This window comes from Rhinolophus sinicus, chromosome 1, assembly GCF_057876585.1.
Source record: "Rhinolophus sinicus isolate RSI-liver-muscle chromosome 1, RSI-T2T, whole genome shotgun sequence".
Lineage (NCBI taxonomy): Eukaryota > Metazoa > Chordata > Mammalia > Chiroptera > Rhinolophidae > Rhinolophus > Rhinolophus sinicus.
In genome coordinates, this window is record NC_142501.1 from 186,304,670 (window position 1) to 186,323,114 (window position 18,445).

General features: G+C 40.3%; 1 protein-coding gene across 1 annotated transcript; it reads right to left on the reverse strand.

Moving 5' to 3' along the window:
* Window positions 1-9: 9 nt before the first annotated feature.
* On the reverse strand, window positions 10-16,167 carry PLA2G12A (phospholipase A2 group XIIA). The gene is made up of 4 exons (XM_019741912.3): window positions 15,791-16,167; window positions 5,731-5,807; window positions 4,579-4,744; window positions 10-2,580 (listed from the first exon to the last, which is right to left on the reverse strand). Exons 1-4 carry the CDS (start codon window positions 15,996-15,998, stop codon window positions 2,462-2,464), a joined length of 570 nt encoding a protein of 189 aa, XP_019597471.2. The 5' UTR covers window positions 15,999-16,167; the 3' UTR covers window positions 10-2,461.
* Window positions 16,168-18,445: the final 2,278 nt, after the last annotated feature.

Here is an 18,445-nt window from a genome sequence, read left to right on the forward strand (position 1 = left end):
CCAAGGAGAGGCGAGTTGTAAAAGAGCATAGTTTATTAAAAACAAAGAGTCACAGCTCTCAGAATAAGAAGGGTTCCTTGACTGGGTGCCCAATATGGGGCAAAAAGGCTCTTATTTTTATATCTTCCCTTGTCTGCTTGGAGAAGGGAGCTGGCACCCTTTCTGGTTTGTTCTGTTTGTCCATCCTGAAGGGATTAGCGAACCCACTTCTATCTATCAGATCTGTTCTGTTTGTCCTGGAGTTTTAGGATATGGCTGTCTTTTGTTTAGTCCACCAGGGACCTTCCTGTCTACCTAACAACATGCTAACTTCCCTGTCTCAGTTACACTTAAAATACAATGTGCATACCTTAATTAAAAATTTCTTTATTGCTAAAAAATGCTAACCGTCATCTGAGCCTTCCGCGAGTCATAATCTTCTTGCTGGTGGAGGGCCTTGCCTCGATGCTGATGAAAACGCAGTATCTGTGAAGCGCAGTGAAGCCAAATGCAATAAAATGAAGTATGCCTATACAGCTAAAGAGTAACTTCACTTGTTATTACCAATAGAAATTCCTTTCTCCTATTCATATCATTGTTTACCATTTCTCATAAAAATCCATTGCCTTCATCTTGAAATCGGGACAAAATTTGGGTTTCTGCCTGAATCTGTGCTTCTGATTGCAATTCTGTGATCTCAATGCTGCCACAAAGATCCATGAATTTATTGTAAGTTTCAAGTTACCTAGTCAAGTATTTCAGTAGCAAATATTGATAAATATTAAATATTAACAATGGCTTGTAAAATTGTACCTTTAAAAAAGTCTGAAAAGTATCAAGAGTTCGTAACGTTTTGGAGCCCAGTTTACTCAGCCATGAGGGATACACTTGCCTTGCCTAACAGAGGACACATCTCTTAGCAGAACAGCTGCACCATCTCCGTTTGGGAACCTATTAGGTTCTCAGCAGTGACATATATAGTAAGTCATCACTTAACATCGTTGGTAGGTTCTGCAACTTTAAGCGCAACGGCGTATAACGAAACCAATTTTATCACAGGCTAGTTGATAGAAATAAGAGTTAATTCCTACGACACCTCATCAATGATATTGTTGAATGAAACAATATTATATGAGGACTTGCAGTATCCAGTTAGGAATGTGGCCTTTTCTCCAGAACATATTTTTCTTCCCACTTCTGCCTGTAATGACTTAAAAAGAACAACTTCTCCTGGTGTTGTCTTTCTCTGACTTTCCAAGCAGTTGATCTAAATCACTTTGGCCACAGGTTACCCAAAAGATATGTAGCTTGGAATTCTGGGCTTGGGAAAGTCTACAGCCAGTGGTAAGGAAGGAGCAGGAGAGGAACACAGCTGAGCTTTCCAAGGACATGAAATGCTTTTAACACTCACAGACATTTTCAGAGGCAGCCAAGTTTCTGGGATTTGCTCTTAAACCTGTTAACAATTGTTAATGGAAATAGAGATCTATAAGTGATAGTTATTTGTATTTTGCTTTTCCATCCCTTTTGGCCCTACAGGTAAAGACTTAAAAAAAAAAAAAACAACAGTATCAAGAACAATTTTTATTAAGACTACTATTAGTAAAGGGTTATGGTCTTTTAAAAATATCCCAGAATCTATTATACTATGAGGAGCAAGTGCTAGAAATAAACACCAAAGCATCACAGCATATAATGCTCTGATGTGTATGCTAAACAACTTTGCATTTGTCTCGTTAATCCCATCTTTTCTCCAGTTTAGGCAAAGATTATAGCAAAATATGACATTTGTCATTTGAGTGGTTCATAAAATGAGAGTGGCTATGCTTATGAATTTTGTTCATGTCACCTTCTAAGCATATTGCATAATACCTAGATATCCTGGTTTTGTTCCCTAAGAGGTTACCAGCTGATGGTTCCAATTTTACAACAGAACAATGGAAACCTTGTTCTTGTAACTAGTCCCATCATTAGTAGAAGTGTGACTTATTCATATGCTCAGTGGGCTACAGAAAAACAGCTTCTAATGTGTTAATTAAAAATAGAGAAAAATTAGATCTTTCCAGGTATAAATGTATATTTAAAATTTTATAGTAAACAAATATACTTCTGAGTGAAGATCTCCCCATATTTCCAAGTAAGATATGTTGAATATACCTTATAATGAATTTGACCTCATTTGTTTTATAAACAATGTTTGTGAAAACGAAGTTACAGACGCTTTCTTCAAAAAAATTGTCCTTTTAACAAAATGCAGCTCTCTCTGACATTGGTCAAGACAATCTGGCACACTAAGGCAGCAACGTCCAGGAACATAAACTTCCCCACTTGTTCTTTAGTTTGAAGTTTTAATGTCAAAACAAGGTCTTAAAATAATCCTTTCACAGAAGTAAGGCAGCTTTATGTTGTGAAAACCTTAGTTCTTTGCCAAAGGTTATGTTCTTTCATCCTCATCTGCTGTCACCACCTGGCAGCATCTTCTTTAAAGATCAGTTTTTTCTTCGTAGCGACACCTACAGGCGGCTCGTTGGCTGTCCAGGTATGGTTTACAGCCTAAATGTATAACACTGTCAAACAAGAGCTCCACTGTTGTTTCACATGCTGCAAAGTAAGAAAGTGCTATTACTGTGGGGCAGCTGCAAAGCATCACTTTCTTCACACATATCACATGTTACAGCACAGAGTCAAGTACATCCTTCGTGGGCACTTAAACATGTCAGGTGAGATTCCTCCCAAACCTCTCTCTCTCTCTCTCTCTCTCTCCCACACATGCTTTCAATTTCAGCCTCTTTACCATGTATAGACTTTGTTTGCATGCAATTGTTCAATATAATTTTCTGTACTAGATAAATGAGTCTCTCAATAGCACTGATCAATCAGTTCATCACTGTTAATTTTCCTTTTATCTGAAAAATGTCACTATTAGACATGCCTGATAACACTCTTAAGTTTGCATTTCAAAGAAAGGTTTTTAGGTATAGAAAAAATAAAGGTTAAAAACAGAGAAGTCTCAAAACACTTAATTCTGGCCAATGGCTTCTAAGAACTGATCACACATCATTTAAGATGCTTCAAGTAAATGGACCCAAGTCTCTTCCTTTGACCAATATCCAAGTTTAGCTCAGGAGGGTAGACATAGGAATAAAAGGCGTTTTTCTTCTGGTAGGGTTAAAAAATATTTTTAAGACTATAAAAACGATAATGGGTTTACTTTACTTACTCTAAGAAACCTGGAACACCAAGGTGAGATTATTTTAATACATTACAGTTACAGAGACATAGCACAGAGTGCCTTTTAGTTGTCCAAATACTTTGGGTTTCAAATATTCATGTTAAGAAACTTCACTACAAAATCTTGGCATTATTAAAGTTCTCCAAAAGACTGCCATTAAGGAACACAACCCATCACAGAAGTGTAAAGGCTATGATTATTAAATAAAAGATTGCAAGGGAATTGGTTTCATCATTTAGCGACATTAGTATGACCTCAGGTCAGAAAACAGGAAATACATTCACCTATGCTTCAGCGGTACAAGTTTACTGTAGCTGAAAGCTTGCAAGGGGACTCAGAGGTTGTGAGTTCAAGCTTCACCTCGAGCAGAGATTTCTTCCTTGACAGCTATTAACTAGGGTCTCAGAATCAGATCTGTGAGACTATTTGGGGAATACAGTCATAAACAGAACACAAGTTTTCATGTCAGAAGTATGTATCTTATGGCAAATTACTTCTTTCTGAACCTCAGTATCCTTCCTTGAAAAATGGGTATAAAGCCACCTATTTGGGTTTTGTAAACATCAATGAAAACATGTCTAAAGTATCTAGCACAATCTGTTATGGAAAGTGCTTAAAAATGTTAGTTTCCTTTCGTGCCCCTTCTCATTGCCCCTGCTCTTTTGATTTCAGTGTATGGTACATTCCTTGGCCTGACGGTAAGGAAATGTGGTAACTGACTGTATTTGTACAATGATGTACATGCCCACAAATATCTCATTTTACCCTTAGGACAGCTCTCCGAGATAGAAGTAATCATTCTCCTTTGTAAATGAGGTCCGCGAAGCGCCTTTTCCCTTTGCTGACTCTGCCTTGGATCCCATCCCCTCACTGTAATAATCATTACCATGACTACGAACATATGCTGAGTCCTGTAAGTCCTCCTAGCAAACCACTGAGCCTGGGGTGGTTTGGGGGACCCTCCTGACACAGACACATATGAAGAGACAGTTAAGATTCAAATCTTCTAAGAACTTCCTACTTTAAATCCAACGTGCTTTACTCTTAATTCACTGGAACCAGGGGCTCACACTTTAGGCTCAGGATAATTAGAAATATACTTCAGGGCACAAGATCTTGGGTGAATTCTTCTCTGCCTCACATACCCTCCCTCCCATGGTTTCCTAACACTTTTTGCTTCCATGACTAAATCATGTTAGATTACAAACTCATCAGCTGCTTATGTCAGAAAATTGAGGGGCTGTGTCACAATAGATAAGGTAATATAGAGTGAAAGATTTCTGTTGGTAAATCCTGTACTAAAACATAAAGCATTCGATAAAACGTTACAAACTGCACTCATCCCCGTCCCACCAGGCCATCCTCACCCTGGACGTGCTGAGCTAGTCCCAGCGTTTTCTGCACCTCTCGGCAGATGGTGGACAGGCAATACTGGAAGTCCTCGTCACAGTCATTCTTGCTTTTGCCACAGGTCTCGTAGCACCTGTCGTGGTGGTTGCAGCACTTTGTCAGGGAAGGGATGCCGATGTTAAGCTGAAAGAGGCATTTGGGTGGGTTATTGATGATGATATTGAAAACTCCTCTGCTGACTTTCTGCATTCAAATTGAGGAATCAGTGGCAATGAGTGCAGTGTAGATCATTTCTGAAACCCGTTTCCGCCTGCAAGTGTTTTCCACGTTACACACCTCTCCGTGACTCTCAGGCACCCACCCACATTAGTCTGTAATCGCCCTCTCAATTATGTCTTAAAGCTCCCCATTTGGCAATATTTGAATATTCACAGTTACCTGCTGGTAACAAACACAATTGTCCAAACACAAAACATAGTTTTAAAAACAGAAAGGTAAGGCTAAGAGCATTAAAAGGTTTCTCCAAGGGCTAGGCAAGTATGATTGTTGAATATTCCAACGTATTTTGTACCTCTTCCCCCAAGAAAATGTACCTTATATGAAAAGTCACTGAAAAATTTTAAGCTCCTACAACTCTAATTTTGTTTGTTGTTTTGTGGTTTAATCTTTAAAGGTTCATCCATTCCCTAAATATACTATTCCTTTGAATCTATAATTTATCTTTAACTATTTTAAATAACTTATATGCAAAACTCTTGTGTCTAGGAATCACTCTCATAAACATTTTTTTCCAGCCTCTACCACACACAGCTATCCCACTTAGCCTAGTTTTAGTATAGAAAATATTATGCTTAATCTATACTTTTTCACCCAAAGTAGGATTACTACTATAATCCAAAATTTTAAACCATATTTATGACATGAGTAAATATTTAAATAGGATTAACATCTACAAAATTAAAAAACATGAATTTTACTACATTTAGTTTTGTTAGGACTTATTAAATGTGTGTTTTTTTTAGCTATAAAAGAATATAATAAACCGGATCACAATTACAACAAGCAAAATTATATGTGAACCTGAGAATGCATTGATAGTTTTGCATTATCAAGAGAATTACATAGCCTACCAATCATACAACTTATCAAATAAAAAAATACATATTTACATGAACACCAAATAGTGGAGAGCCACATCCGTTCGGCGGGGAGGGCTTAAAACCATAACGTGGGAAAGGCTTAGATCCTATAAAACATAAATGGGATCATAATTAATTTTCAAATAAGATGGAAAATACATATGCAAAAAGGTCTACAATGTGCTAGACTAGCCTAGAAAATACTTAATATTGGGATGATGACATAAATGAGTATGGTTTTGTTCTGATGAACATTAAGAATACTAATTTGTCCACCTAGTTATTTTTATTTCTCCTGCAGTGAAACACATATAAATGTATGCATATACACAAATATGGTGGTTCATAAAATGTATGCTGGTTTATAAAATGTAATTCTATTTATAAGCCTATACCATACAAAACATACAAAAGCTTATTCTAGACTTCTGGAGATTTCAGAGATTATATGCCATGCCATATTGGGTCCATATGTAGGAAAGAAATCCACCATTTTCCTGTAAGTTCTAATACTTATATTTTGAGGTCAAAACCTACTGGGCAAAAACTGTATCTTCCTAACCTTCAGCCAATGCTCCATTGCATACAAATCTCAATAACCATTAACCAGTTTACTAAGCTACAGCCTGAAGCTAGGGAAGACAAGGTCATCCAATGACCATTTAATTTAGTGGTCCCCCCTTATCCGTGGGGGATATGTTCTAAGACCCCAGTGAATGTGAGAAACCACAGATAGTACTGAGCCATATGTATCTATGTTTTTTTCTATACATGCATAGCTATGATAAAGTTTATAAATCACATAGTAAGCAATTAACTAGACAATTATAACAATATGCTATAATAAAAGTTATGTGAATATGGTCTCTGTTTCTCAAAATATCTTACTGTACTGCACTCACCCTCTGTGATGATGTGAGATGATACAACGCCTATGTGATGAGGTAAGAGTGAGGTACTCAGAATGGCATGCAATTTAAAACTTATGAATGGTTTATTTCTGATATTTTCTTCTTTTTTAAGATTTTTATTAAAATATAGCTAACATACATTATATTAGTTTCAGGTGTACACCATAGATATTCAACATTTATATGCCTAAAGAAGTGATTGCCGTAAGTCCAGCAACCATCTGACACTGTATTATGCTATCACAATATTATTTACTATATTCCCCATATTGTACATTACATCCCCATGACTTATTTGTTTTATACCTGGAAATTTGGACCTCTGATTACCCTTCCACTTTATCCCCCTTTTAAAATTTCTCAATTACACTTCACATTTAATATTATTTTATGTTAATTTCAGGTGTACAGCATAGTGGTTAGACATTTATATAATTTAAGAAATGATCCCTCTGACTAGTCCAGTACTCACCTGGCACTATACATAATTATTACCATATTATTGACTATATTCCCTATTCTATACTTTACATCCCCATGACTATTTTGTAACTGTCAGTTTGTACTTCCTTCCTTCACCTTTTACACCCTGTTCCCAAACCCCTCCCATCTGTCACCCCAACAAATCTAGTACCCATCTGACACCATACATAGTTATTACAATATTATTGACTATATGCCCTTATGCTATACCTACATCCCCATGACTACTGTATAACATCCAATTTGTACTTCTTAATCCCTTTCCCTTTTTCACTCATCCCGAGCCTCCCTCCCATCTGGCAACCATCAAAATGTTCTCTGTATCTATGAGTCTGTTTTGTTTGTTTATTTTGTTCTTTAGATTCTACATATAAACAAAATCTCATTGCATCTGTCTTTCTCTGTCTGACACTCCACTCAGCACCATTCCCTCCAGGTCCATCCATGCCGCCACAGATAGCAAGAACCCATTCCATTCCATGGCCGAGCAATATTCCATTGTATATATGTACCACCTACTCTTTATCCATTCATCCATCGACAGATACCCAGGCTGCCTCCACATTCTGGCCATTGTAAACAATGCTGCCATGAACATATGGATGCACGTTCCCTTCGAAGTAGCTTTTGGGTTTCTTCACATAAATACCCAGAAGTGGGATCACTGGGACCTCCTTTGTCTCTTATTATAGCTTTTCTTTTAAAGTCTATTTTGTCTGGTATAAATATTGCTATACCAGGTTTTTTGTTTGTTTGTTTGTTTGTTTGTTTTTCCAATTTCATGAAATACTTTTTCTATCTCTTTACTTTCAGTCTGTGTGTCTTTCAATCTGAAGTGAGTCTCTTGTAGGCAGCATATGTAAGGGTCTTGTTTTCTTATTCATTCAGTCCTGTGTCTTTTGACTGGAACATTAAATCCATTTACATTGAAAGAAATTGTTGATATGTAGCTATTGCCATTTTATTCATAATTTTGATTTTTTTTTTCCATCTTAAAGAAATCCCTCTAACATTCCTTGTAATACTGGTTTGGTGATGATGAACTCCTTTAGCTTTTCCTTGTCTGGGAAGCTCTTTAACTGTCCTTCAATTCTAAATGATAGTTTGCTGGGGAAAGTAATCTTGGTTGTAGGTCCCTTCTTTTCATCATGTTGAATATTTTATGCCAATCCCCTCTGGCCTGCAAAGCTTCTGTTGAGGAATCAGCTGACAATCTTATGGGAGCTCCCTTATAAGTTACTAGTTGCCTTTCTCTTGCTTCTTTTAGGCTTCTCTCTTTGTCTTTAACCTTTGCTATTCTAATTACAATGTGTCTTGGTGTGGGCCTGTTTGTATTCATCTTGTTCGGACTCTGTGATTTCTGGGCTTGTATATATTTCCCTCACCAGGTTAGGAAAGTTTTCAATCATTATTTCTTCAAATAGGTTCTCAATTCCTTGCTTTCTCTCTTCTTCTGGTACCTCTATGATGTGAATGTTGTTACTCTTGATGTTGTCCCAGAGGCCTCTTAAATTATCCTAATTTTTATTATTATTTTTTCTGTTTTCTGTTCTGATTAGGTGTTTTCTGCTACCTTGTTTCCAAATTGTTGATTCAGTTCTCTGCTACATCTAGTCTGCTGGTGATTCCTTCTAGTGCCTTCTTAATTTCAGTTATTGTATTCTTCACTTCTGACTGGTTTGGTTTTATGGTTTCTATGTCCTTTTCTATGCTTGATCTCTTTGCTGAAGTTCTCACTAAGTTTCTTTAGCATCCTTATAACAATTGTTTTGAACTCTGGTAGGTTGCTTGCCTCCATTTCATTTAGTTCTTTTTCTGGAGTTTTCTCCTGTTCTTTTATTTGGGATGTATTTCTTTGTTTCCTCATTTTGCCTGCCTCCCTGTGTTTGTTTCTATGTATGAGGTAGATCTGCTGTTTCTCCCAGTCTTGCTGGGTGACCTTATGTAGTAGGTGCCCTGTGGGGCTCTGGCACACTCTCCCAGATCACCTGCTCCAGGTGTGTTTCTTGTGTGGGTTGTGTGTATCCTCCCGTTATAGTTGAGCCTTGATTGCTATTGGCACATCAGTGGGTAGCATTGGCCCTCAGGCTGACTGGCTACGGGGTTTGGCCACATCCACAGCTTACAGGCTGCTGTGTAGGGGCTTATCCCACCAAGTGGGATTTACCACAGCAGGCTGTGGTGCCTGTTGAGACCGCCCATTGTATGTGCCACTTGTGCGGATAACTGGGAGGTATTCTACTGTGGTCTGAAGCCACCCTCCAAGTATATTGATTCTAGGGCCTGTTGGGAAGGACTCTGGTGCAGGCCCAGGTCAGCCACTGCCTGTGCCCAACTGGGGACTTCCTGGTAGGAGCTACAAAGTGATTCATGGTTTTTCGCTACCTGTGCTAAACCTAGAAGCACGTGGGAGAGGCCATGCTACAAACCGAGGATAGCTGCCACCAGTACCGGGCCTGGGCTCTGCAAAAAAGCCAGGACTCCCTGAGTCCTGCTGCAACCTGCCAGCTCCCTTAAAGTTCAGCCACTGATAGAGCCTCATGTGGTATGCAAATTGGTTGAGTCAGGGAGTGGGAAGAGTTGTGGTCACCAGGTTAATGTAGTCACTAGGTTAATGTAAATTCTGGTTTGGTGCCAGTGCTGAGCCTGGAGCTAGTTACTCAGCAAAAGTCTCAAGCACAGTGAGGCCAGTCATCACCCGCCTGGGGACTCCCATAGTTTTCCAAGAAAGCTCAGAATTCAGGTGGGGCTGGCTGCTCATGGAGAAAATGCCTCTGGCATTGGGGGAGTTGGGTGGGGCAGGGTCCTAGAGAGTCAGCAGGGCGAAGCCCTAGAGCTCACCAGACCAATCACATTCAGATTTGGCCGGAAGTGTAGGGAGAGGGCTCAACACATTAAAGATGGCGGGTGCTTGCCGACCGCATGGCAGGAGGACCCCTCTCAGGGAAAATGGTGCCTGTCCTCCAGTCCTGGCCTCAAACCCACACACCTCAGTCTGCTCCCCATATGCCTCTGACACCCCTGAGTCACCATCCATCCACAGGAGCCCAAGGTATGTGCCTGCGAGCGAGTATGTGTGCGGGCCCTTTAAGTGGAGGTCTCTGTTTCCCACAGCCTTCTGTCCCACCCAGATGGTTGGAATCCCCACTGTTTTTCACAGCCAGATGTTGTGGGAGCTGGTCTTCTCGGCACCAGTACTCTGGACTGGGGAGACTGGAGTGGGGCTGGGGTCCTTCGCTCCCCTGGGGGGAACCTCCATGGCCGAGGTATCCCTCCTAGTTCTCAACTGCCACACGGAGGTTTGGGACCAGCCCGTTCGTGTCTCCGCCCCTCCTACCAGTCTTGACGTGGCTTCTTTATATCTTTAGTTATAAAACTGCTGTTCAGCCAGACTTCAAATGGTTCTCCATGTTGATTGTTCTATACTTTACTTGTAATTTTAATGTGTTCACAGAAGGAAATAGGTACAGTGTTTACTCTGCCGTTTTGGGTCTCCTCTCTGTGTGTCTCAATGTCGTATATTCAGACAACAGCAACACTTCTATTCTTCTCCTTCCTTTTGTATTTCATATAAGTCCTGTTTTTTCAATTTTGGACAGTTTTTTCATTTTTGAGTCTATAAAAACACTTTATAACATTTTGATGTAATTGGTAGTGATATATGCATATGTGTGCATATGTATGTATTAATATGTATAGATATTTTCTCATCTTGTAAAAGATAAATTACCTTTGAATGGGAGAATAATCAGAAGTAAATGAAATCGGGGAAAACAAGCAAACAAACATGCGCACCGTAGGGGAATAAAGAGGAACAGGGAGAGCACAGAGAAAACTAACTGGCAAAAGTGAGAATGGAGGCATGAGGATGGAGGAGGAGGTTGTCTCAAACAGGGCTAGGGCTTAAAACTGCCCTAAGGAGAGAAGTTGACAAAATGGAATAATAAAGAACCAAGTTCTACATGTGAACTATTAGATAATAACACCGTGAAATAAATACTGATAAATTGGCTCCCCAATATAAGTAGTAAAAGGGCATGTGTTTCATTTTTGTTTCTTTTGAAGGAACCTGTTAATGTCACTTCCTCAAAGAGGCTTTTCCTGCTCACTCCATCTAAAAATAGTATCCCTTCCCTTCCATATCCATTCCATACACCTATGGTTGGTTTTATTCTTCTTTCTAACATTTATTGACCAAATTAACATAATTAGTCAGTTTCTATGAGGACAGGAACTTTGTCTTGCTCAATTAGAAGATGCAAATATTGGCCACCTAAGAAATTACTGGATGAAAAAAATGGTAAACATTTCTTGCTGAAATTAAAATATTCCTTATTCACAGCAAAAGCAAACAAGCAAACAAATAACAAAAAACTAACAAACTAAAAAAAACCCCAGAAAACTAGGAAGTAAGTAGTTTCCTGAAACATTTTAAAGTGTTTTGATACTCTAAATTTATCTTTAAAATGAAATAATTATTTCTGAACCAGACAAGTTATACAGAAAGTTGTTAATTAAAGATTAAGTTGATACAGATACCAAAATTACAAATGTACTGATATCTTTTTAAATGTTGTTATAAATGGTATTATAAGCTGCTGAAAATTTTTTAAAATTAGCATTCCTACTGGTGGATTTTACAAAGTGCTATGAACTGAACTGTGTCCCCCAAAATTCATATGTTGAATGTGTAACCCTCAGTGTACCTGGTGATGGGCCTTTGGGTAATTAGGTTTAGAGGAGGTCATGAGAGTAAGGCCTTCGTGATGGGATTAGTGCCCTTATAAGAAGATACCAGAGAACTTGCTCCCCCCTCCAGATCCCCTACCTGCATAGCAAGAATGCAGATATCTGCAAGCCAGGAACATAGAAGTATTGGCCAAACCTTGATCTTAGATTTTCCAGCCTTGAGAACTGTAAGAAATAAATTCCTGTCGTTGAAGTCACCTAGTATATGGTATTTTGTTATGGCAGCCTGAGCAGACTAATACACAAAGCAAGCAAAAACTCACTAATAGAAGAAACAATATCAGTGTCAAACCATTGCCATGATTGGGGCCACTGTCCCCTAAAATTTGTAAGCGGGTACAGAAAGAAGAGGAAAAACTGGATGGGAAGAAGTATTTATAAAACAAAATAAATCCACTATGCACATCTACATGGAAATACTAGTCACTGATTTCACTTTTTTACTTAAGCAACTGCTCCTCTCTTGATGCTTTATGTTTTATCACTTGTATGGACAGCTGAAATCTAAAGATTTGCCTGGACTGAGACAACAATAGTTCTTTTCTATACGTATTTTTCTTAATTTGATGTAAATACTTCCAAGCAGGCCAATGTCTTTCACCTGAAAGACACCGAAGCAGATGAGAAGCATAAGGGGAAGGCTGTTGGGTCACTGAAAGATCTTACCACTGTGTTTTGCAGAAAATCGTGAGGAATTTCAACCTGCTTTCTCAAACACTTAAGACTTTAAATTCATGATTATTAATCTCCATAGGGCCCTTAGGCTACTTTATTTTTCTAGTCCATTCACTTTCCTATTTTCCTCAAATCTCCAACACTTCCATTCCAAATTTTTCTCTCAGCCTATGACATTGATTCCTACTTCACTGAGGAAACCAAAGCAATCGGAAGAGAACTTGAACATCTGTCCACCTAATGGACATCTGTGCCGATGTCCTCTACCTCTGCTCCTATTAACAGGTGTATGTCATCTGTGTTCTTACCCAATCTCTCTATTTACGAACTAGAACCCACTCCTCTCACTTACCTAAGGATGTGACTCTAGTCATTCTCCTTCCTCTCTCTTCAGTGTTTTTACGCTCGACTGAAGGATTCTCAAAAGCACACAAATGCGCTGTTATTTTTCCTAACGACCTGAAAACTGTTTTTTCCATGGTCATCCCCATTTCAGTTAATGGCAACTCCATCCTTCCAATTATCCAGGTCAAAAACTTTGGAATCATTTTGCAATCTACTCACACCCTCCTTCCAAGCCATCAGCAAATCCTTTAGGCTCTTCCTTCAAACTATGTCCAAAATTCAACCACTTCCCACCACCTTTATTGTTACCAACCTGGACAAAGCTACCACCATTTTTTGTCTGAATTCCTGCACCTGTCACTCTGCCACCATTCTTCCTCCCCTACCTCCCTTGACTCTTTTGTATTCTCAGCACAACAGCCAAAGGGATCCTGTTAAAATATAAATCACTGAATAAATTAATGACATTCACAATTCTAAAAACATTTTACAAGGCAGTTTTTTCTATTTTTCAAATCTTGTCTACTGTCAGGGAGAAAAACAAAAAACAAAACAGTGACTATTGTATTTGTTGCCCTGAATAATGTTACTTCACTCTCAATAAAGCCTTGACCCCATCCTAGCGAGGGTCCCAGAGCAACTCTCCATATTGCCAGTCCTTCCTGTAAAGCAAGGATAACTGAATGCAACAAGTCTGTGCCCTGTGTCACCTTCTTCCTGCCATTAAGTCTTTTTGTTAAAGCTCCTTTGACCTCTTTATTACCACTATTAAACACCCCTTAACACCATGTCCCTCTAGCTTTGGGATTTGTCTGTTTCTTTTTCATTCTGATTTGGTCACTTGCATTCCAAACTATAGGAAAGGTTGAAACGGTTCCAGGGAGACTTCACAAGTAACAGCAATTAAAGAATAATTTTCAGTATGTTGGAATTACCAACGTGGTGACTTGGAACCGCAGTTCTATGCAGACTCCTTACTAAGACACAAAAGGATTTTCACTGAGGCATACCATTTCCTCAGTTCTCACGTTCATTTGTGTTTTTATGCTGGAGACCTTGCTCTAAATGCCAAATGGTAAATTTAGTTAGGCTTGTGGAAGATAAAAAGGATTAAATAAAAGGAAAGATTAAAATAATCTTTTTAATAGGAATAGTGTCCATTCAACCTCAGAGCTATTTTAAACACAAACTCTAGAACCCTCAACTCATAAGCTTATGAAGACTGCTTCTTCCAAGCTTTCCTATTTCCGTAAATGGCAACTACACCCTTCCTCTGTTTCAGGCCCAAACCCTCGGAGTCATCCTTGACTGGCCTTTCTCCTCAGGCCCTTCACACTTGCTGTTCTCTGCCTGGAGTGTTCTTTCCCCAGATCATCGCAGTGTCACCTTCTCCATTTTCCAATTTTTTCTCAAATCTTATGAGTGAGGCCTTCCCTGAACAACCTATTTAAAAAAGTAAACTGCCTCACAACAGTGCCATTGCTGTTTCTCTGCTTTATTATTCTCAAAGCACTGGCACACCTCAGACCTACATACACTGCATTTGGCTTATTTTACTTGTTCATTAGTTTATTGACGGTCTCTCCCCACCAGAATGTAAGCTCCATGGACAGGAATTTTGTCTGTTTTGTTCATTGCTGAATCTCCAACTGGTAGAACACGTAATACACAGCAGACACGCAAATATTTGTATACTTAATGGGGATGACTAAGTAAAACTGTGACATCTGCCTCAGGAAAGGTAATCATTGAATCTTCAAATTATTCACTTATTCCTCCTAACAAACTGTGCAAGACAAAAACATCCTTCCTGATTGCATACTGGTGGTAATACTTAGGCATAAATTTAGGAAGGAATGAAACATTTAGAACTTCATAACATATAAGATAATAGCTCATAATAATAGCTCATTCTGTACCTCCGTTAACATAAAATAGTTTATTTTGAGAATTACAGGCAGCAGGTGGCATCAGAGTTTTACATGATATAGGCTCCTTTTACATTTCACCTACATACAATCTGGTTTCACCATTAAAGTCACTGAGGACCCTATTAATATTGAGCTGCCAAGCATTAAATTACTGAGTCCCAGACCTTGTATACTCTTACTGGAAACATGATCTCCCAAGTATTATCTTATTTGGAATTTCCAAAGAGTAGCCCAAGTACTTTATCGGAACTATTACAATATTTAAATAGTCAAAAAAGTCAAATGCTTCAAAAGATCTCTGCCCAAAATACTGAGTTTATTATGACCAACAATGCCACCAAACAAGTTCTCAGATTCAAACAGAATTAAAGTTAAATATGAAAAAGTAAATCAAAACAATTATACATTAACCAAGAATGAGGAGGCATCACTGATATCCCAAATTACTAAGTCTTGATAGACTAATTTCTAGGCGATTTACCAGAATTCTTTCTCAATAGAGTACACCAAAAGTCTGTACAAAGGTCACAATTAATTTTCTGTAGCTTTGCAGAAAAAAAATTAAAACCAATTCGTGAGAAAGTTAAACCATTATGACTTTAAAATTTCAGTATGTTTTGCATGTTCAGCTAACTTAGTTAAGGTGCCAAAATACAGAGCTAAAATCAGTGTGTTCCATTCCATTCACATGATGCATATGTCACTAAGTTCTTAGGCAACTCCGTGCAATTGCAAACAACAAAAAAGTGACTGAGAAGCAATGAACACAGAACGGACAGTACACACTCAGGCGACCTCTCACATTCTAACAATAGAGGTGCGACTTGTATGTAACCAGGTTGCTCAATCACAAGAATGGCAAGATTCTAGCAGTGGTTAAAAGTTTCCAGGGCCAGAAAACAGCGTCAAGGTCTGCCTTGCATCACACACTCCACATCCTATGTCCCCCCTGCAGCCCTGGAAGCGCAGGCCTCGTAGGGCCAGGTTCCCTCTCACCGTCACTGCACTTATACTGGCAGAGCCCGTCCTCGCCTCCCAGGAGGTCCAAGGCGGCGTTCAGGTACGTGTCGATCTTGTGAACGCCATTCCGGATGGTCTTCAGGGTGGCCCTCCAGTCGGTGGGCTGGGCCTGCTCCTGGCACCTGAGCTCGCCGGTCAGGAGGAGGAGGAGGAGAGCAAGCACCGGCCGCTGGAGCAGGGCCATCCGCGCAGCACCTGGCCCCACCGGTCTCCGCAGCCGCGCGACGGGCGCGCTCCCACGGAGCCCCCGGGGCGCCCTAGGCAGCTGCACCGTCCCGGCGCTTGACTGTCGTGGCAGGCTCCATGCTCACGCCTCCTTCCGGGATGGGAGGCGGGCCCTCGCCACGGTCACTGCACTCCCGCGGGAGGTGGCCCCCCCTTGCGCCTGCGCCGGAGCGAGGGGGCGTGTGAGGCACGACAGTCTCTGGTCTCCGTGCCCGCGCGGGTCGCACGGCGTGTTGGGTTCCCGGGCGCCCAGCGCCGTGGCCCCGATTAGCACTGCCTGCGTGGGTGGTACTAACGACTCATGCAGGACCCCATTCCCCCGGGAGGCAGTGGGCATTAGTATTTTTTAAAAGCCATTGTTGTAGGGTGTCGCCGGGTGGAGAACCCCTGTGAGCTCTACAACCTGCCTGGGTTTTTTAGTCCAGGCACCCCGAGGGACAAGCTTATGTGGGTGTGGACAGTGTCGGAGAAATGGGCCCCCGTGGCCCTGTGCAGAGATTGCTGCGAGGGGTCCAACAGTTTCGGGTTTGAACACTGGACTCTGCGCGGTACAGGGGCGGAGTCCGGGTCTCACCTGCTCCTGCGCGTCCTCATCGGGTCCTGCTGACCCGGGTGACAGCGGTCGAGGGAGCAGAGTGCCCAAACATGTCAACCCAAGGCCGAGGTGGTGCCAGACTCCAGGGTGAGCTGACGTACAAATTCTGAAAGAAGAAAATGATTTGACAGTTTAAAACCGTGTGTTCTTCCCTGGTAAGGAAGAAGCGCTTGAATGCTACACTTGAATGCAGTTTTTTGAAAAATCTCATGGAAATCACTTTTCCTATTCAAGATACCTTGTAAGATGATAGCTCCAGTGACGTTTCTCTTTTTCCAAGCGCTGTACAGAAAACTTAAAAAACAATTGCAGTAATTTTTACCAGAGCTATAAATATCTGGTTATCTTAGTAGCCTGGCAGTTTCCAAGAATTTTATGGTAAGATCCAGGGCAATATTGCAAGTGTTGGGAAGAGATGCGTCCTTTATAAGAATTACGGATAAATTCTAGTTTGGTGTTTGTGTTTGTTACAAGCTTCATGAGTTTATAATAAATGTGCAGTGCAGAGTTCTTGAGAATTATATACCTCTTAAGAATTATATCTCAATTATATTGAGAGCTTACTCTGTGCCATGCACTTCACATTCACGATCTCTTACGTACAGAATGCAGCCTACAGGGATGCAGCCTTTGGGCCAGTTAGAAAAAGGCACCCCTCCCAGCAGATGGATATAACTTAACTCGGGGCCCCAGCTGTAGTCCCTACTCAGACCTTCCGTTGGGTGCCTTTGGACTGTGATCAACTGGCACCATAGTGGAGGAAGAGGAAAAATGTGCCCTGGCGGTACTATCCTCTTTTTTCCGTGGAGTGGAGGTGCAGAGAAGTCACATGACAGTATCGAGTGAAACCAAGACCTCTCTCTGCCTTCACAAGATGCCAAGGATTTTCTTCTTAATTTTGGACAGCACCTTTCAACACATTCGGAAAAGGGAACATAGAATTCTCCTTTTTAGCTTTCTGGAGCATTGGTTTTTCTTGTCTCTGACAATGTGGATTTTGGAGATTACTTCTGAGGTCCTACCTAGCTGCACTACCTGAACCCATGAACCAGACTTGGTTCTTTCCAGTCCTCAGAGAAACTGTCTGATAGGGAATGAGAGACAGAATGTAGTAAGGTTACCTGGTTCCAGCCTTCAGTTACAAAAGGCCTCTCCTTTTTTTTTCTCTCTATACATTTGCTCCTTGGTGATCTCATCTAATTTCTTATACCTTAATGACAGCCTCTGCTCTGAGCACTCAGACTTAGTCTTCTCTGTTTCATCTCTGCTTAGGGATTAAATTCTCAAACTCCAGTTCCTCGGGTTGATAGACCTGTTCTCTTTTTCTCTCAAGCAAATCTTTTTATCCACTGTGTTCCCCAGGGGAAACCATCATCTCTCTAGAAAACAAGATTCAAAGTTTTATTTTCACATTTTCTTCATGTTCAACCATTGGATATTTGTTGTTCTGCTGCAGAAATCCCAAGATTTGCTTTTTGCTCTTAATTCCTGCTGTCAGATACCAGAGTTTGGCATTGACCACAGAACCAGCTACATGATTTTCAGGGCTCAGTACAAAATAAAAATGCAGGGCCCTTTGTTCAAAAACTATGAAGAATGTCACGATGATGACAGAAGATCAAGTGTGGAAGCTTTCTGGGTTCAGTTAGGGAGCAATGGAAGTGTGAAAAGTGATCACATCCTAAATATAACTTAACAGTAGAGCCAACAGGATTTACTGATGGACTAAATATGGCGTGGGAGGGAAAGAGAGGAATTAAAGACGACAATTGAGTTTTTGGCTGAAGCAATGAGAAGGATAGAGAATTCTC

Coding starts and splice junctions, on each gene's coding strand:
- PLA2G12A (XM_019741912.3), bottom strand. CDS start 15,998: ATGGCCCTGCTCCAGCGGCCGGTGCTTGCTCTCCTCCTCCTCCTCCTG. Junction 5,808..15,790: donor CCAGTATAAGTGCAGTGACG/GTGAGAGGGAAC, acceptor TATGTTTTATAG/GATCTAAGCCTTTCCCACGT. Junction 2,581..4,578: donor ACTAGCTCAGCACGTCCAGG/GTGAGGATGGCC, acceptor CTTACTTTGCAG/CATGTGAAACAACAGTGGAG.